At 46.4% G+C, this 20,833-nt stretch overlaps 1 protein-coding gene across 1 annotated transcript; it reads left to right on the top strand.

Annotated features, from left to right (window-relative positions):
- Nucleotides 1-353: 353 nt before the first annotated feature.
- Nucleotides 354-7,101, top strand: Pttg1 (PTTG1 regulator of sister chromatid separation, securin). The gene is made up of 6 exons (XM_051167535.1): nucleotides 354-396; nucleotides 873-971; nucleotides 1,888-2,066; nucleotides 3,870-3,963; nucleotides 5,675-5,833; nucleotides 6,584-7,101. The coding sequence occupies exons 2-6, from the start codon at nucleotides 884-886 to the stop codon at nucleotides 6,661-6,663; spliced, it is 600 nt and encodes a 199-aa protein (XP_051023492.1). The 5' UTR covers nucleotides 354-396; nucleotides 873-883; the 3' UTR covers nucleotides 6,664-7,101.
- Nucleotides 7,102-20,833: the final 13,732 nt, after the last annotated feature.

Here is a 20,833-nt window from a genome sequence, read left to right as displayed (position 1 = left end):
GAAGCAGGGTCAGGAATTTATGGTCATTATCCACCATCTACTATGTAGAGTTCAAGGACAACCTCGGTCACGTTAAAGTTTACAGTAACGAAACATTTTTGTTGTTGGGCCAGTGCTTCTTCCCGGGTCCATATTGTGGATAACCAAAAGCCTCTCAGGAGTTTTGGACAGTGTACGGATCCTAACTTTTTTAATTCCGTGGAGAAAGACGTGGGATGGGGACGGCGGCTGAAAACTTCGGTTGCTCTCATTGGTTCTCAGACTTCAGGCCCCGCCTCCTCTCGGATGGACCAATTGAGGCGCGAGTTGTGGTTTAAACCGCGGCGTGGCGGGTCGTTGGTGGCGCAGTCTTGGGTGAATCTACCGGCGACCGCACCTCGGGTGAGGGTGTCGTTGGTAAGCTTGGGTGGCGTGGGGGACCAGACACAGGACTGGAGACTGAGGCAGGGTCCAGGACCTGAGCTTTACTCGGCGCCGCGTCCCCGGCGCTCTTGGCGTCCTCGACCCACAGCGACGCTGGTTTCATTTTTACCTCTTTCCCTTGTCCGTTCCAATTCAGGGTCTCAAGCAGTCCAGGCTGGCCTCGAACTTGTTATGTAGCTAAGGCCCAGCCTCCCACATCTGATCCTCCTGCTTCCTCCCGTGTCCTGAGAATATGGGCGGGAGACAGTTTCGATGGGTGTCAACTTAAACAGACTTCTGTGTAGGAGTTTAGTGTTTCTGACACTGGCTTGAAGATTTAAGATCTGGATTAAACCTGTTGGCGTCTGCATCTTACTTCTGAGTTTTTGTGTACAGGTTCCCTGGGTAAAGTTTGGTCTCTGTTGCTGCTTCCCCAGGGCCAGTATCTAATATGTAGGTCTCTCCCCTAGAGTAACCCAGGATGGCTACTCTAATCTTTGTTGAGAAGGATAATGAAGAACCAGGCAGCCGATTGGCATCTAAGGATGATTTGAAACTAGGCTCTGGTGGTAAGTACTGATGGCCTCGAAAGCACAGGTGCTGTGAATGGATTATGGGTGTGGTCTGGGGGCTCCTAGCATTTAGTGTACTTTGTGGTTCATTAGAGTCAGGTTTGATATATTTTCATGCTTATGATCTCATTATTTTAAGAAAAGGTGCCATGTAGTTCATACTGGCCTCTCAAGTTCCCTGTGTAACCTAGGGTAGTCTTGAATTTCTGATCCTTCTGCCTCCACCTGTGCAGTGCAGTGATTACAGGCATGGCTACTGTGCCTGGCTTATGCAGTGGTTGGGGGTGGAATTTGGATCTTCTCAAATGCTAAGCAAACACTCTACCTCTAAGCTGTGTCCCCAGGCTCTATGCATATACATACATACATATACCCCCCCCCCACTTAATCTTTTATTTATTTTTGGGAGACAGAGCTCCCCTATGTAGTTTTAACTGGCCTGAATCTTGGTGTATAGATCAGGCTACTCTTGAACTCAGAGATCCACTTGCCTCTTCCTCCTGAGTGCTGGGAATAAAGGCAGGTGCCACAGTGCCTGGCTTTATGCTTATTGTCTTAATGAGGGTCTTTAAGAGTGTGATAAACCACTGCCAAAAGTGAAGCACAGGTTTGTGGGTGAGAATTGGGTCAAGTCAATGAGTTGTTATATGGCCTAATCTTAAAGAACAATATATTACCTTTATTTGGGTATGTGTGCAGGCATATGCACGTGCCATGGTTGGCCGTGGAGGTCAGAGCACAACTTGTGGGAGTCAGTTTCCCTTACACTGTGTGGGCTTTTGGGATTGAACTCCAGTTGTCAGAGTTTTTGTTTGTTTGTTTTTATTTTTTATTTTCCGATTGTCAGGTTTGGCAGCAAGCCCTTTACCCACTGAGCCTCTAATATTCTTATGATTATTTTTTTTTTCAACAGTCAAGGCCTTAGATGGCAAATTGCAGGTTTCAACGCCACAAGTTGGCAAAGTGTTCAATGCTCCAGCCTTGCCTAAAGGCAGCAGAAAGGCTTTGGGAACTGTCAACAGAGTTACAGAAAAGCCAGCGAAGACTAATAGGCCCCTCAAACAAAAACAGCCAACCCTAACTGTGAAAAAGGTGAGTGTGGGCTATGAAGATGACGCACGTGTACATACATTGTCACTGTAAAGGATTATTATTTGTATTGATGGATGTGTATCTATCTGTGTGCATGAATACCACATATGTGCAGGGACCTGAGGAGGCCAGAGGAGGGCATTCGGTCCTGTGGAACTGGGGTTGCAGGCAGTCCTGAGCTGCCTTACATGGGTGCTAGGACCTGAATCCACCTCCTTTGGAAGAGACAGAGTTTCTTGGTGTAGCCTTGGCTATCCTGGACTTGGCTTTTGTAGAACTCACAGTGATCTGCCTGCCTCCGCCTCCCAAGTGCTGGGATTAAGGGCGTGTGCCACCATGCCCATCAGCGCAGCAAGTTCTTTTAATCACTGAGCCTTCTTAAGCCCCGCTGTAGCACGTCTGATGCTTAGCAATGGACTTCCTAGCAGCTTTCTTCCTCTGAGTAGGAGGTGAACAGAGGAGGGTCATGCTGTGTTACTTCAGTCGCTCAGCACCTTGAGATTGCAGCTCTCAAGGGCATGGTGGCGCACGCACAGTTGGGAGGCAGAGGCAGGTGGATGTTTGTGAGTTCCAGGCCAGCCCGGTCTACAAAGTGAGTCCAGGACAGCCAGCGCTGTTACACAGAGAAACCCTGTCTTTAAAAAACCTAAAGAAATAACTAATGCTGATTTCGCTCAGCTGTCCTTAAGTAGTACCAGGAAGCAGTTGGTTAGAAGCCACTTAACAGATGTGTTAAGTAAGTACTTAGCTAGCCTTGATACACACCTGCAATCCCAGCAACTTGGGAGGCTGATGCTGAGGCATGGGTTGGTTGGAGGCCAGCCTGCGGTATGGGTGCCCCCACCCCCACCTCCTCCACTTCTGACATACACATATATGGGGCCTGATCAAGAACACACAGGCTTCTGTACTGCTATTGAGTATCTTGCCTGGTAATTTTTTGAATTTTTTGTTTTGTTTTTCAAAATGGGGTTTCTCTGTGTAGCCCTGCCTGTCCTGGAGCTTGCTCTGCAGACCAGGCTGGCCTTGAACTCAGAGATTTGCCTGCCTCTGCTGGGATTAAAGGAGTGCGCCACTTAATATTTTGCTGTTGCTTAATCGCATGTATGTCAGGAACACAAGCTTGTTAGTATTAGCCAGCTAAATAATTTAGGTAACAGTGGTAGAAAAATCACACTTCTATAAGGTAAAAATGACTTCCAGGATTAGCTACTTTTCTGCGGTGCCTCTAGCCTTTTCTCCACTGTTGGGTTTCAGCAGTTTAGTTGATTAGCTTTGAATTAACCCTCCTCAGCGTTCTTGGTAATATATGTGGACAGGCGCTAAAATTTTTGGCTTCACTTAGGAAACAAACAAACAAACTTACTCTTAGTTTGTGTGCATGGATGCTTGTCTGTATGGTATAATAAGCGAGTGTACCATGTGCCTGAGGAGGACATTATCCTTTGAATTGCAGTTACAGATAGCTATGAGCCACCCGTGGATGGGTGCTGGGAACTCACGTGGGTCTTCTGTAAGCGCAGCAAGTGCTCTTAACCACAGAGCCATCTTTCCAGCCCCTTAGCTTTTGTATGGGGAAGGCAGGGCTGCACATGTGATAACGTGCATGTCAAGGTCAGAGGACAACTTTCAGGAGTCATTTCCCTCCTTATCTTTACACTGAATCCTGAAAACCAAGATGTATGACAGTTTAAAGTGTGATGTCGTCATTTAAATAAGAGGCCCCCCCAACCTCACATTACCATGCAGGTGGCAAGAGTTCCAGTCATTCGCACAGGTGCTTTTTCTCTTGGGTTTTTCTAGATCACCGAGAAGCCTGCTAAGACACAAGGCCCGGTTCCTGCTTCTGATGATGCCTACCCAGAAATAGAAAAGTTCTTCCCTTTCAATCCGCTAGGTAATGTCTTTGGTATGGTGGAAAGGCCCTCGGCGTGAGATGTCTTAGACTGTGACTCCATGGGACTAATGGGTAGCTCCATAGTCTGAGACTGTCTGAGCCCGGAACCCAGATTACTTTGAAGTAATAGTCTTGTTCAGGTGGAATCACTTGCCAGGGTATGACCTTAGGTCATGGGAGCAAAGATGTTGAGGAGAAGCAGAAGTTAAAGGTTATCACTGTGAGTTCAAAGCCAGCCTGATCTACAGAGCAAGTTCCAGGATAGCCAGAGCTATGTAGAGAGACCCTGTCTCAAAAAAAGATGTAGATGTCCAAATATTGTGTCTCATTATGCAACCATGAAGGTACATTGTTTGGCATCACCTCAGATGTCATCAGAAAGGGCCAAGTGTAATTAGGCTTGGTGGTACACACCTTTAATCCCAGGCAGAGGCAGGCACTTCTCTTGAGTTCAAGGCCAGCCAGGCCTATGTAGAGAGACCTTGTCACAAACAAACCAAAACAGAAAGGAAAAGGCCAAGTATAAAGTAATGTAAAATAAAATTCAAATTAGTGTCATGCTATTACATGTGGTGTAATCATTGTTAATTGTGTTCCCCAATTCTTTTTCATATTTCTGAGTTCTGTCAATGGTGACAAAAATTTCCTTGAAGTATGATAAATTCCCTCAGTCCTTGAGAGAGTATAGGACAAATGCATTCTTTTGACTGTAGTTTGTCTTTCAGATGAAAACCATCTTTCAGGGGAAAAAAAAATTCCTGGCTTGGCTTGCAACTCAGATCATTGCAGATCAACAGGGTCATCATATTTTCTTGTGGTGTACAGAGGCTCTCATTTTATTACAGAATCCTTGACAGGGAATAGGGACTTGCTCTGTGGCTCGGGGTGGCTTCAAACTTAATGGTGATGCACCTTCATCAGCCTCCCAAGGGCTCAGATTATAGCCATGTACCACCATACTCGTATCACAGAGCCGATTAAGGAAACTTCAAGAGCTGAGTTGTTAAAACTATACTTTTTGCTGAGTGGTAAAAGTAATATTTACATTAGGGTGTTGTGGGTGGTATATTAGACTCTGGAGGGCTTCTCTATGCTGGCTGGTTCTCAAATAATTGAATCAATGACCTCTTGGATTTACAAAAGCTTTAAAGAGCCGCAACTGGGCAGGTATCAACCCTCTAAGCTATTTTGCTATTTCTCAACTACACACTCCATGTGTCCTGTCTGGGCTGGTGCTCAGAGTCTGTACTGTCCCATGGCTACTTCTCTCTGGCTCCCTCTCCTGCTACATTTTCTGCTTCCTCTCCCTCCTCCTGGCTTCCCGGTCCCTCTGAGATCCCAAGCTCGGGAACCTAAGCTCTGCCTACTTCTCTTCTGCCCAGTTACAGGCTTCAGCAACTTTATAAACCCATTAACTTTAAATTAGGGAGAGCAAGGTTTACATAACAAAAGGCCAGTGTACTTGAGGCCGTACACCTCTGGGTGGCAACCAGATCTTGTGGGCCCGAAATCAACACTAGAATATGTAGCGCCAGACCAACCCCCAACATTAGGGCAGCAACTTATTATCTCATCGGCTATTGTTAAATTGGCTCTAGTCTTTAAATTGCAAGTAGAGGTGGAGAATATTTTGGGTTAATGTACTTCACTTCCATCGCCTTGACTTGGGCTTTGGGAGCATCACACTGTTGCTTGCTTCCCTCTGTGACAGACTTTGAGAGCTTTGACCTGCCTGAGGAGCACCAGATTGCATACCTTCCCTTGAGTGGAGTGCCTCTCATGGTCCTGAATGAGGAGCGGGAGCTTGAGGAGCTGCTGCACCTGGACCCCCCTTCGCCCCTGAAGACACCCTTTCTACCCTGGGAGTCTAGTGAGTGAGCCAGTGCCCTCTCGAAGGGCTGAAAGCAGCTTGTTACTTAACACTGGGGGGTGGGGTGAGGGGCTGGAGTCGCTGTGGCAACAGAGGCCTACAGGTGAGCCTGTGTGCAGCTTAAAGTATAGGGGCAAAATTTCAGAGTGATACCTTTGCTCAGTCACTATGGTTGAGTCCCAAAAGAAGTTATTCTGGAGTCCTGATCCGCCCTTTGGTTACAGCAGAAGGTAAAAGTTGAACATACAGCTTCTTTGGCTGTGAGTTGGAAGTCTATAGTAACTGAGATTGGGCAGGCATTCCAAGTTCCATCCATGGCCAACTGAGGGCCAGGCACCTGTGCTGTAGTGCACAGACAGTTCCTTTTCACTGCTGAAAGCTTAAGGTTTTAGTTGGAACTGGTGGTCAGAAGCCATCGTCAGAGTGCTTCCTGCCTAGGCCAGACCTATTTTATGTTTTAAAGACCTGCTTCTTGATGGAGGTCAGGTCTGAGGCCACCGCCACATTTAAGAAATCTGTGTGTGTGTGTGTGTGTGTGTGTGTGTGTGTGTGAGAGAGAGAGAGAGAGAGAGAGAGAGAGAGAGAGAGAGAGAGAGAGAGAGAGATTGAGAGATTGAGAGAGAGAGAGAGATTGAGAGATTGAGAGATTCATTAGATAAATGAGTTTAGGATGAAAGGAGCTTCTGATGTTTGTTACGGATGCCTATAAAGGATTTGCAGAGACCTAATGTGAAATTCCTCTTCCTCCAGATCTGTTGCAATCTCCTTCCAGCATTCTCTCCGCCCTGGATGTTGAATTGCCGCCTCTTTGTTATGATGCAGATATTTAAACTTCTTACTCCTTTATAGTTTATGTACATTGTATTAATAAAGCATTTGTGTGTGTGCTGGAGGCTAATTTTACTAATGCGTGGTTGGTGTTTCTTGGTATTAGAAGACACCATTGTTTTCTCTGAAAGTATACCCTGCATCTGTACTTTATTGTGACAGTTATTAGGTCTCTTAATTAGAAGAGCCACTTCCAGCTCGTTAAGTATTTATTGTTAGGCATCCTTTATTACCAATTCTGTTTAGTTCTAATGGCTTTAGTATTCAGTAACTAGAATTTGAAAGGCTCTAAATCTTATGAGTACCGGGCCCCCTCCGGATCTCTAAGTTAGGTACTTTGAAGATCCTTGCAGATGATTTACTTACAGGTCCGCTTCCCACCTACAAGAATTGGTTGTTTATCCAGTTATGGACCTAAGTATTTGAGAAGTATTAATATATTTGATGTCTAAGTGTGTATTCTTAAATGATATGGAGCCTTTGTTTTTGAATGAACTATGTTTTGCCCCCTGTCACAGCATGCCAGGCTTCTGAAGTGTAATAACTTTTGCAAAGGATACAGGCACTAGACCTGAGGAGGGAGGAGACTTACATCTCAGCATATACTTCTACGGGAAGCCATTTCTTAAAAAAAGATTTATTTATTATTATGTATACAGTGTTTCACCTGCATGTACTCCTGCATGCCAGAAGAGGGCACCAAATCTCATTACAGATGGTTGTGAGCCTCCTTGTGGTTGCTGAGAATTGAACTAACTTTGGGAGCAGTCCTTAGTGTCATCTTTGTTGTTTTTGAAACAGGGTTTCTCTGTGTAGCCCTGGCATTCTCTTTGTATAGACCAGGCCGGCCTTGAACTGACAGATCTACCTGCCTCTGCCTCTTGAGTGCTGGGATTAAAGGTGTGCTCCACCACGCCTGGGCTCTAGTGTCATCTTTCTAGCAGCAATCTAGACTTCTGCACTCCTACCAGAACAATCCATTAAGCTGTGCTTCCTCAGCCTACATTTCCTAACCCTTCCATATTCTTTCCCCTGACATGCTCCCCATAGTCTACAAGACTATATCCTGCTGTTTAGTATTATAGTTCATCATAGTGCGGAGCCATAGTGACTGGAGTGGCTCCTGCCTGAGGCAGCAGGTTCAATCTCTGGGTAAGGAAGCAGAGACCAAGCCTTGGTGCTTAGCTTGCTTTCATTTTTTTTTTTTTTTTTCTCCCTTACTCAATCCAGGACCCCCACCAACCCAGACTTGGTGGTCTTTCCAAGTTAATCATCTCTGCAGACACCCTCAGTTACACTCAGGTGTTCCTCACTGATGCGTTATTCTAGTCAAGTTGACAACCACGAAGGGCCATCTGTAGTCTGCCCTTCCGTGCATAACTTTGAAGGGCCTTTCAGTATCCTTTGAGCACCTCAGAGAACCAGGGTAGATGAAAGTCTCTCATCACATCAGGAACTTTAAGCTCCAAGGCTTGGGCTCCGGTAGCAGGTATCCCACGATGAAAAGGTCCCAGGCTTGGAAGCAGGTAGCAGTCTAAGTTGAGGAAAATCTCCACCTGCCACACCCTCACCCCCCCAATTCTGTGGTAACAGGAAGGGAAAGGATACCACATTCCCTGACATTTCTAGGACATCCCCCCAGCAGCCTTCTCTCCTACCGTGCTTTGCTCAGGCAGTGGTGCCAGGGTGGGCCTGCAGTTCCTGCAGTTTAGGCCCTGCACATCTGGGGTAAAGAACGCCTTCAAGATTCTGGTGTTTGTCTACAGCTTCATTACGACTTGACAGAGGAACTGTACCGGAATGAGCCAACGTGTTCATAATGGCACTGCATAATAAGCTGAAATTTTAGGATGGAGTGTGGTCTGCAAACTCAGGGAGGGCCCCGGGAGACACTCTTGGCCTCGGTCATGGATGGAGCAGAGATTGTCTCCGGTGCTGCTCGTGGAGAGGTGAAAATTGGTGAGCAGAGAAGCCGCAAGCAAAAGGAAAACCTGGTAATCTGGGTGTGAGGTATGTCCTGGAGGGAACTGCGTATCCCAGTCTGCTGCTTATTGCTGCAATAAAGGCTATGGCTAAAAGCAACCCAGGGAGGATTGCGAATCCTGATGGCAGCCCATAGTTGAGGGTCAGGAACTCATGGCTGCCACCTGGAGGCTGGAGCCTTGCAAGAGTGCTGCTTATTGTAGAAGACTGTTAATTCAGAACATGACTGATCCGGCAGGAGTCCACATCTGAACATCATCTAGGTCGCTGTGATCCAGCTGGAATACAAACGCACCCTCAGTCCAGCAAACAGAGGCAAATGGATCTGAGTTCAAGGCCAGCCTGGTATAGAGCGAGTATCAGGTAAAGAAAAGCTTAGGTCCAGGTATGGGGGTTCGGGCCTGTAATCCCAAACAAAGGTAAAGTTAGTTTGTAGAAAGAAGCACCTCTGTTTGAAAGTGATGTCTAGAGAAGATTTGACAGAATAGGATACGCCCAACTCAAGAACGAGGTAAGGGGAGCTACTTAAAAGGCAGTTTTACTGAGAGAGGAGGCAGTTTTTGTTTTTTTTGTTTTTTTTTTAAACCAGGACAGTAATGAGAGATGGGTTGCAGAGAACTCAGGTGAAGACTGAACAGGCCAGAAAATGAGAAGCCAGAAGATTAGAGCAGTTTGCTGAGTTAGTTTGAGGCCAAGCAGAGCAATTCCAGGCTGAGAGAAGCCAGATTAAACAAATCAACTGGGAGAGGAGTTTGAGCCAAAACAGCTGAGTTGAAGCAGCAAGCCCCCAGCTCAGAAGGAATAAGGGTGAGCTTACTGAGCAGTAAATCTCAGACTCAAACATTCTAGGCCTAGATTAGATTGTATGGCGGCTAGAAGCTTCCAGGACTAGGCCTAGGTTAGCATGAGGAAGCAGAAAGCCTCCCAGACAACAACTGAGCCAGGAGAATAAGATTACTTTTACAGCTTACAGGTTTGCCCAGGCTGTTTCCTTATATTTTGGGCATTAGCCTAGCCTTTCCGTTGCTGAGCCATCTCCTCAGCCCCTACCTGTTTTCCTGTACAACTGAGGACCACCTGCCTGGGGGTTACCCCATCCACAGTGTGGGCTTTCCCACACCAACCATTAATCAAGAAAATGGTCCATCGACCAATCTGATGGAGGCATTTTCCCAATTGAAATTCCCTCTTTTCTGATGACTGTCTTTCATCAAGTTAACAAAAATACTATCTAACACACTGCTGTGAAGGATGGACACAGATACACAGACACACAGACACACACACACACACACACACACGTTTGCGTGCACATACTTTTAGCACACACACACACACACACACACACACACACACACACACACACACACACGTTTGCGTGCACATACTTTTAGACAAAGTCTCCCTGTGCATCTGGGGCTAGTCTTGAATTCAGGATCCTTTTGTCTCAGCCTCCTGATGCTAGGGTTACAGGGATGCATTGTCACTTTTGATACCAAACGTCTTAATTTACATGAGTCTGGAGATTTTTCACAAGCCCTCTTCCTAGAAACAATAATAGGAACCAGACAGGGTGTTATTCTTGGTCATAATGAGCAGGCGTTGTGTAGTACTAAGCCAGAGGCCATCTTCGTTGCTTGAAGGAGTCTCTTGAGGGTTATCAGCTCACTGGTGGCTGCAGACAGAGCACAGTGGAAGAGACCTGCTTCAGAATACACAAAATTGCCAGTGTGGCCGGGCGAAGTGGCACGCTTTTAATCCCAGCACTCCACTCGAGAGGCAGAGGTAGGCGGATCTCTGTGAGTTCGAGGCCAGCCTGGTCTACAAATGAGAGTCCAGGCCAGGACTGTTACACAGAGAAACCCTGTCTTGAAAAACCTAAAAAAAGCCGGGCATAGTGGCACATGCCCTTAATCCCAGCACTCGGGAGGCAGAGGCAGGTGGATCACTGTGAGTTCGAGGCCAGCGTGGTCTACAAAGCAAGTCCAGAACAGCCAAGGCTACACAGAGAAACCCTGTCTCTAAAAACAAAACAAAACAAAAAGAAAAAAGAAAACCTAAAAAAAAAAAAAAATTGCCAGCAAAAGCAAAAGAATGGGTGTGGGGGGAGAGCATGGATCAGAATTTAGGAAGCAAACAAGACCACGAGAGGCACAGTGAACTCCCTGGACACATGGGTACCCGAAGAGCAGGGGCCTTTGACTATTTTCCCTTTAGAGTATCAATTCCCAGTGGTTGTCTAGAGCACTCCAAGGGTGCGCAAGACTTCTGTAGGGACACATGAGATCTCATCTACTCTGTTAATAGTAGCACCCAGATGGCACAGACCTCTTTATCTCTCATTCTTCTACAGGAGCATAGTGGTAGTTTCCAGAAAGGGCTTTAAGTGTGAGATCACAGCTGAGTGAGCGCAGAAGCCCCTCCAGGAATCCTGCTGTCATTTATGAGCTAGATATTAAAGAGATAGGCAAACGTGTGAAGGATGCCAGCCTTCTCACTTTGTTCTGTTTTGAGAAAAAGGTTACTTTTCATAGAATATGCTGTGTTAATATTAACAGGCTTATCATAGTAATGTTTAAATCAATTAGGAAATATTTAAAAGATTTCCTCAGATTTATTTTTTAACACTATAAATATTGACAGAATCCTTATAAATAAAACCCTTTTGTGGTCTTAGTAACCTTTTGTGTGCAACATTTTTTGAGTATATATTCACCTTTTTGCAGGTCCATTTGTGTGTACCTGTGTGTGTGGGAGTATGTGGCAGAGGACAATCTCTGGCCTTTGGAACAATGTAATTTTGTTTGTTTGTTTGTTTGAGACAGGGTTTCTCTGTGTAGCCCTGGCTGTCCTGGAAGTCTCTGTGTAGACCAGGCTAGCCTCAAACTCAGAGATCTACCTGCCTCTGCCTCCTGATGCTGAGATTAAGGGCATGCGCCACCACCACCACTGACATGAAATAGGCTATTTCACTAGCCTGGACACAATCAAGACTCCAGAGTGGTTGACCAGCAACCCAGCGAGTTTGCTGCCTGTGTTTGCGGTGCTGGCATGAAAAGAACACACTATCATGCCTGGCTTTAAAAATGATTACATTTATCTATCGTGTGTGTGTATGTGTGTGTGTTGTGTGTGTTGTGTGTGTGTGGTGTGTGGTGTGTGTGGTGTATATAGTGTGTGTGTGGTATGTGTATGTGTGTGTGGTGTGTGTGTGTGGTGTGTGTGTGTGTGTGTGGTGTGTGTGGTGTGTGTGGTGTGGTGTGTGTGGTGTGTGTGTGTGGTGTGTGTGTGTGGTGTGTGTGTGTGGTGTGTGTGTATGTGTGTGTGTGTGGTGTGTGTGTATGTGTGTGTGTGTGTGGTGTGTGTGTGTGTGTGTGTGGTGTGTGTGTATGTGTGTGTGGTGTGTGTGTGTGGTGTGTGTGTATGTGTGTGGTGTGTGTGTATGTATGGTGTGTGTGTGTGTTGTGTGTGTGTGGTGTGTGTGTGTGGTGTGTGTGTGTGGTGTGTGTGTGTGGTGTGTGTGTGTGGTGTGTGTGTGTGGTGTGTGTGTGTGTGTGTGTGGTGTGTGTGTATGTGTGTGTGGTGTGTGTGTGTGGTGTGTGTGTATGTGTGTGGTGTGTGTGTATGTATGTGTGTGTGTGTGTTGTGTGTGTGTGGTGTGTGTGGTGTATATAGTGTGTGTGTGGTATGTGTATGTGGTGTGTGTGTGGTGTGTGTGTGTGGTGTGTGTGTGTGTGTGTGTGTGGTGTGTGTGTGTGTGTGTCTGTCTGTGTCTGTGGTGTGTGTGTCTGTGTGTGTGGTGTGGTGTGTGTGGTGGTGTGTGTGTGTGTATGTGTGTGTGTATGTGTGTATGTGGTGTGTGTGTGTTTGTGTGTGTGTGTGTGTGTGTGTGGTGTGTGTGTATGTGTGTGTGTATGTATGTGTATGTGGTGTGTGTGTGTTTGTGTGTGTGTGTGTGTGTGTGTGGTGTGTGTGTATGTGTGTGTGTATATGTGTATGTGGTGTGTGTGTGTTTGTGTGTGTGTGTGTGTGTGGTGTGTGTGTATGGTGTGTGTGTATGTGTCTGTGGTGTGTGTGTGTTTGTGTGTGTGTGTGGTGTGTGTGGTGTGTGTGTATGTCTGTGTGTGTTGGTGTGTGTGTGTGATGTGTGTGTATGTATGTGTCTGTGGGTGTGTGTATGTGGTGTGTGGTGTGTGTGTGTCTGTGTGTGTGGTTGTGTGTATGTGTGTGTGTGTATGTGTGTGTGTGTGGTTGTGTATGTGTGTATATGGAGGGTGGTATACATGACATTATTCCACATGGGGAGATAAGAGAATACGCCTGCAGGAAGTTGGTGTCTCCTACATCATGGATCCCAAGTATCAACACACAGATCACCAGGCCTGGTGGAAAGTGTGTCTTTACCCCTGAACTATCTTGCCAGCCCTTCCCTGTCTCCCTCCCTCCCTCCCTCCCTCCCTCCCTCCCTTCCTTCCTTCCTCCCTCCCTTCCTTCCCGGTTGCGAGCCTAGCTTTTAATGGCTGAGCCATCTCGCCAGCCCTTCTTTCTTTTTCAATTGAGACTGAACCCATGTCTTTGTGCTTGGAAGGCAAGCACCTCACTGATGGAGCCCCGATTGTTAATGGCTTCATAGAGTGTAAGGGACTCTTGAGATCCACCCATCTGAGAGCTGCTAGTGCAGGGCTGAGTCTATAGACCGTGGGACTAATGTGCTTGCGTTCAAATCCCCCCATTGTCATCTTAGGTGAGTTACCTTCTGGGAGACATAATATCCATATCTGTAGACTATGTTACCTTCCTTATTCAGTTACTGAGAGCACCAAATGATAGCACTGGACCCTGGCCATGTAAAAAATGCTAATTATTATTTTTCCTTTTTTTAAAATGCTAATTATTTTTATCGTAAAGAGTAAGATGGGGTGTCTGCTCTGAGGTTAACCCTTTGCTAAGCGCTATGAAGGCTGTATAACGGCATACATCACATCTCCTACTCCAAAGGGTACTGTCACTTAGCAGAGCAGAATTGACCAGATTTTTAGTCTCTGCCTTTGGGTTAGGTTCTAAACCTGTCGGGGATTTATGGTCTGACCTTGAATTTGTCACTTACTTTGAGAAAATCCAGATAATAAAAGGCATATATGGTCCATTGAAGAGACAACAAATTTCCACTTGACCATTTCAGGCAATTTAGTCAGTTGGTTTTGTCTTTTCCCCTGAAAACAGTCACCAAGCCGTCCTCTGCTCCGCCTCCGGAATCTGTCTCCTTGGGATAGTGTTACTATGCCACTAGAGGGCGCGCCACGCTTTGTTTGTTGCTCACTTGCTTTCCTTTCTGCAGTCTCAGCTGAGACGCGCTCAGATGGAGATCTTAAGCCTGAAGGACACTTTCAGTTTGATGGCCGTCGTAAAGTTTGCTTGAAAAAAAAAAAAATCGCCTTTTTTTTTTTTTTTTTTTTTTTTTTTTTACATGAGAGCTCGTGTAGGACAGGCTGATCTTAAACTTGCTGTGTAGCTGAGGCTGGTCTTGAACTCCTGGGCCATCTCGCCTCCTGCCCAGTGTTAAGATGACAGGCCTGTGTCACCACAAGCCGCCTGTCTTTTGTTTTTTAAAATCATCCATGCGTACTGAAATGTTTTTAAATACCCCTGGGATGGCGGGATGGTCATCGCTGCCACTTCCTAGCCTTTACAGATCATTTGTTTCTCATCAGAGCTCTGCCAAGGGCATTTCAGGTGCGTCTCAGGAATCGCAAGGGCTACAGTGTGTGCAGGTGTGTTGTGCCTTTATCTTAACAGCTGGAAACTCAGGCTTTAGTTGACATTTGATTTTCTGAGCGCTCTCCCCAGGGCCTTGAGCCCCCGCCTCTCCTCACGCACGCTATAAGAAAAGCCCAGGATAGGTTTTGGGGTTTTGTTCTACAAGAGTCATTTTGAGGCTTACCAGACTCAGTGCTTTCTGTAAAAAATATTTGTGTGAAGTAAAAATTGGGCTGGCCATTTCAGTCACTGAGGCCCTGCAGCCAATTAGCTCAGCTGCAACCGAGCTCCAGTCTGACGACTAGGGTGTAGCTAATTATTTTCTACATCTCACTTCCTTTCTCCTGTAAAAGGCTGTGTGTTCATGCTGGAGGGCTCAGAATCCACTCTGGTGTTGGGAGCTCCCTGGTAGGAGAATCCTGGGCCCGGGAGACAGCTCAGTCAGTAAAGTGTGAAGACCTGACTTTGAGCCCCCATCCCATCCTAGCTGGGCGTGATAACATGTCCTCGTGAGCCGAATGTTGGTGATGCGGTCAGCCGAAGAAGCGTCTCCTAACCTAAAAAATACCTGACTTGAGACTTGAGACTTGCTGCTAATACCAAAGGTACAGTAAGCGGGCACCAATTCCCAAGTATACCACCAGGGGGCGGTATACCTCCTTCCGCCTCTGCAAAGAACTTGCTTCCTAATCCTTTTCTGCTGGGGTGACAAGTCCTCTGTTAGAGGACTGGAGGTCCCCTGAGTGGTGAGGGGGTGAAGAGGAAGTGAAGAGAGGAAGTCACAGAGAACAGAGATGAACCCCATGTTAGTGTGATAGATTTCTAGTCACATGGTCCCCCATCATGACTTTACTCATGTGCTTGACAGTTTTAATTTTGCTACTAAGTCATTTGTTTGCAGGGTAGTTATGAAGTAACATTTTACTCTCGTTGGAATAGTTTTTTTTAAAGGCGTGATAGCCAGTGATCATTATTCACTTAATTTTTAAAAAAATCAACTTAACTTCTGTTTAACCAGATACTATATGTTTAAATGAAACTTTTAATGTATAAATGATGCACAGGCATAAAACTTGTATCACTTGACATAATTAGAGAGAGAGAGAGAGAGAGAGAGAGAGAGAGAGAGAGAGAGAGAGAGAGAGAGAGAGAGAGAGATTGAGGAAAAGAAAACAGAAACAATGTTACTGAATTTTCGCTGTCTGGGGAAAGATTATTTCCATTAAAGACATGAGAGTACAGAGCCCTGACTGCCCTTGAAGAAGCTAGCAGGACTAACAGGAACGCAGCCTGAATAGTTTTTTCACTGTGTTGATCAACATTATTTAAAATATTGTGTAGCCCTCAAGCTATTTCCCGTATCCTGTGGACAAAGTGCTGTTTTTCAGGGAAGTCAAGGGTGGCCTGGACTTGGAGGTACTTGGAGGACTTGGAGGTCTACTCAATAGCTGTGTGTTCTTTTCTGTGCACACACACTCTCTGGGTCTCCTTACCTCCCCCCCCCACCCCCCCCAAGAGGCTGGAGTGGATCTCTGACCTCTTGGATCTGATAGCTTATGGTTCTCTAAGGTCCTGGTTCTCACCGGAAGAGATGACATCCTCTTGAGGACTTAGGAGCTTTGAAGCTCTCTCGAAAGCTGCAGAGTCACACTCTAGCTGGTACCTCATCTCCTAGGGAACCCGAACTCCTAAGAAAGCAAGAAGATGGAGCTAAAAGTTCGAGCCGGACTCTGCCTCCTAGACTGTTTTGGCTTGAGCAAGCAACTGAGCGTGCTGGGCACTGCTTTCCTGTGTGTTGGGTTCTGAATGTGGCTGTGTTCACTGTGAAGACCAACGGCTTACGCAGGCCTGTTTAATAGCATTATTCCTGCTATTATACTAATTCCCAGGATTTTGTTTTTTAAGAACAAAACTGGAAAATCCTGGCAGTCTTAAGTGAAATTATGTGGTATCCCAGTTCTTCACAGTTTTATTTAGGAGAGATGAAGTGAGGGGTTTGTTTGTTTTTGTTGTTGTTTTCAAGACAGGGTTTCTCTGTGTAGCCTTGGCTGTCCTGGACTCACTTTGTAGACCAGGCTGGCCTCGAACTCACAGCGATCCGCCTGCCTCTGCCTCCCAAATTCTGGGATTAAAGGCGTGTACCACCACACCCAGTTTGGAATGAGTCTTATAAATGTCCTCCCCCCCCCCCCAAAAAAAAGGGAGGCTTGGCCCAAGGCAGGAGAATGAGAGTGTAAGAGATGATCATGCTCCTATGGTCTTGCTGGCAATGTGAGGGACAGTGTGGATTTGATGATACATTTTAAACATTCATCTATTTATTTTTATTGTGTGTTTATGTGTGTACGTGTATGCCACGCGTGCATGTGGAAGTCAAAGGAGAACCTGAGGAAGAGTTTTCTCCTCCTACTATGTGGGTCCCAGCAAGCAAGCTCAGGTTGTCACCTTGGCAGAAAGTGCCTTTGCCTGATGAGCCAGCTCACCAGCCTTGGCTGTCCCGGATTCCCTTTGTAGACCAGGCTGGCCTCGAACTCACAGGGATCTGCCTAGCTCTGTCTGCCTGAGTGCTGAGATTACAGGCGTGCGGCCACTGAGCCTGGTTTACTTACTTAACTTTTGGGTAGAGTCTCTTATATATCACGGTCTGGCTTGTAACTGAGAATGACCTTGAATTTGTGTCCTCCCATCTCTATATCCTGAGGGCTGGGATTACACATATGTCATCAGCCTGGTCATTTGAAGACTGGTGTGTGCCAGGCACATACTCTGCCAACTGAACTACAGCCCCTGAAAAACATTGAAAAACAGGTTTTTTTTTTTTTTTTTTTTTAAGCACTGGCTGAGCAACAGTGGTTTTCTAGCTTACTTCTCCCCCGCAACACCCCCCCCCCCCCCACCCTGAGTGTCTGTCTGCTTCCTCCATGCTGGGGACTGAACATTTGTGTCTCGGTGTGTGTTTGGGGGCGATGGGGCTAGGCAGGGAAGATCAAGAGAAACAGAACCTATTGTGTGGTATTCCTTGGTGGTCCTTGGGTCTATTCCCGCACAGAGGCAGGCTTCCTCCAGCTGGGGTAGACTGAGGTGGGCAGGCAGTGGTGGTCATGTTCTAGAACCTTCTGTGAGTGGGCTGAAGTGCTGGTAAGTTCCTAACCAGGTTGAAGTCTCCCCTGTGACACTGTCCTTTCAGTGCATAGGATGGGTGCTCCCTGCAGCCCAGAGTGCACTGCTCTTTAAGCTGTGGCTTTGGATTCACATTTCATTTCCACCACTCATCAGAGCTGTGACTTTGGGGCTAGATGCAGTGTCTTTAGTCCTTCTTTTTTCTTTCTTTCTTTCTTTCATTTTTTTTTAAATGAAAGAATAGACCTTTCTAGTAGGTTTAAGTAAAAACTTATTTCTGTGTTTGTAATACATAGATCTTGGATCCTTTTAACAAGTGATGTGTCATAGATCACTTCTCTTGAAAAATGAAGGTCCCAAGTGATGCCAATTCTTCTTTCTTCTTTCCTTTCTTTTTTTGTTTTTTATTTTTTGTTTCTTGAGACAGGGTCTTATTGTGGCCAAGGCTGGTCTTCAACTTGCTTTATAGCTGAGGGTGGCTTTGAACTCCTAACTCTCCTGTCTCTACCTTTTGAGTGCTGGGGTTATAGGCACACTACACACTTGTTTTCTTTCTTTCTTTTCTCTTTCAGATAGGTTCTCATGACCTTGTACTTGTTATCCACCCCAGGATGACCTTGCATTTATGATCCTTGTACCTCCACCTCCCAATTGGTGGGATCACGAGGATATGGCACCACGCCCAGCTTATGCAACGCTAGGAGCGGAAGCTAGGGCTTTGTACATGCTAGGCAGCACTCTACCAACTGACGGCCTCTCCAGCCCACTGAAGTTCTCAACTTTGGGCACCAGAAAGTGATTCTGGCTGACTAACACAGAAGAGAAATTTCGTGAGAGAATATGTCAGGTGTATGGAGAACTGCCAGGACAGGAGAGGAGAGGAAGCAGAGGAAGGACAGCAACAGAGATGTCGGGTTTAGACTGCTCAGCAGTCTGAGGGGTGAGCATGATGCTGGCCTGGCATGACTGCCACTGCTGTCACACTAACCAGCCTGCTACACAGGCAGGAAGTGTTGGCTGGAGCTGTTTTATCAGCTCTTCTAGGGTCTCTCTCTCTCTTTCCTTCTCTCTCTCTCTCTCTCTCTCTCTCTCTCTCTCTTTGTCTCTCTCTCTCTCTCTCACACACACACAGAATTATGTGCTGAGCTATCCCAACTGCAAGGCTTGTAGGAAAGTGAACGGCAATTTCAGCCTCAATCATGGGAGTGCTCTCTGCCTCCCAGAAAGGGTCCTGTAGTAGAGAATTCCCTGAACACATGTGGCAGCTCTCCAAGACCAAGGAGATTCTTACAGGCTGTGGGGTGTCTGAAACCAAAGGCAGGCAGCTAGACCTCTGCACAAGTCCCTGGCGGTGAGTAGACCTCTTCCCCAGCAGCAGGTTGCTGTTATTTCCTCAAGCTAGCAGGTGTGCTCAGGTGGAAAACACACACACACACACACACACACACACACACACACACACACACACACACACACACAGCATCTTCTATGTCTCTCTACACAGCCTAGGCTGGCCTGGAACCATGATCCCCCTGCCTCGTCTTCCCAAGTGCTTGTATTAGAGGTGTGCACTTTCTCCCCTCTCCTCTCCTCCCCTCCTTTCTTTCCTTCCTTCCATGCAAGTGAACAACTCTCTCTCCATGGTAGCTGAGGCCCTTACTGTGAGGCCTGTTCTGTATCCTTCATGCCCTTCCTCTGCACTTCCTGCCCCTGGATGGGTCTCTACTGTTCATTGTTTTCTCCTCATCCTCTTCTGGTATCCTTTAGGAAGCTTAGTTGCCCTTCCTCATGTCTTCCGGGGACTGGGTTGCTGCTGCTGCTATATTCCTGCAATGTTAGGCTTTCTTTACTACATGGAGGGAGTCTAGGGTTGGAGGAAGTCATTGAGTGGCTTCTTGAAGATTCTCACTGTTGCTCAAAATCCTTTGGATGGGTAACATTTAGAAGGTTCTCAGCTTCTAGGGAGTTCTCAAGAGATATTAGTGAAATCACTAGGATTTCTTTCTTCTTTAAAAATGTATTTATTATTTTGTATACACTGCTGTGCCTACATGTATACCTGTATGCCAGAAGAGGGCATCAGATCACATTGTAGATGGTTGTGAGCCACCATGTGGTTGCTGGGAATTGAACTCAGGACCTTTGGAAGAACAGCCAGTGCTCTTAACCTCCGAGCCATCTCTCCAGCCCTAGGATTTCTTCTTATCCGGAGTATATTTCTTTCTTCCATGTCTTTCTTGCCTCCTGTGTTGGTCACCTTTCTCATTGCACTGACAAGAAACACTTTAAGAGAAGAAGGGCTATTCTGGTTCACAGTTTGAGGGGATACAGTCCGTCATTTGGGGGAAGGTATGGCACCAGAATATGTGGCTCGCTGGTAACACTGCACCCATAGTCAGGAAGCAGAAAGTGAACAGGATGTGGGGCCAAGCTATAAGTCCTCAAGGCCTACCCACAGTAGCCTGCTTCCTTCAGGGAAGCTCTACCTTGTGAAGGCTTTGGAACCTTCAGGTTCCTCTGTCGGCTGGAGGACCAGTGTTTGAACGGATGTGCCCTGGAGACACTTCACCTTCAAACCATAATAGCTTCTTTCCTGTTTTTCCAAAAGGTGCACACTAAAGGCCTCCTGTAGGCCCAGCAGTGTTTTTAAGAGCCATGAACTAAACAGTGAACAGGATAGGCAAGATTTTATCAGGGCTTTTGTTTCAATGGCAGCCAAATAAACAAGATTATTCATGGTGGTTATAAGTAGACAGAGGGGCCACAGGAGTTGGCTTTGTTGGGGAAGGGGGCCTACTTTGGGCCAGAATATTGAGGAAGAATTATTTCTTATATTTTTGGTTGTGAGCCTAGCCTTTAACGGCTGAGCCATCTCTCCAGCCCAAGGAAGGATTATTTCTTAATGCTACACATAAAATGATATAGAGCTAAAGAAATATACTGTAAATGCAGTGTAACTACTAAAACTTACAGCCAGGGAAACAACAAAGAGCATTTTAATAACACTCAGCTTAGGCCAGTGAGATGGCTCAGCAGGTAAAAAGCACTTGTCTCCAAACCCTGATGGCTTGAGTTCGATCCCTGAGACTGGATCTGCTCTGGAGGGTGGCAGCACAGCAGAGAAGAGACTGCAGTCACAGCAGCTCTGAGATGGGAAGGGGTTGGAATTTATCTGTAGCACAAAGGGAGGGGCCCTGGTGGACAGAGACGGGGCCTGAGTTGCAAGGAGATGGGAAAGGAAGGCTTGGGTTTACTCAATGGGCTGGCAAGACTCACAGTGAGAAAAGTCATGGGACCATTACATAGGAGAGG

Source organism: Acomys russatus, chromosome 25 (assembly GCF_903995435.1).
Source record: "Acomys russatus chromosome 25, mAcoRus1.1, whole genome shotgun sequence".
Classification (NCBI taxonomy): domain Eukaryota; kingdom Metazoa; phylum Chordata; class Mammalia; order Rodentia; family Muridae; genus Acomys; species Acomys russatus.
The sequence above is the reverse complement of the archived record's forward strand: the minus strand, read 5'-3'. Positions and strand labels throughout refer to the sequence as shown.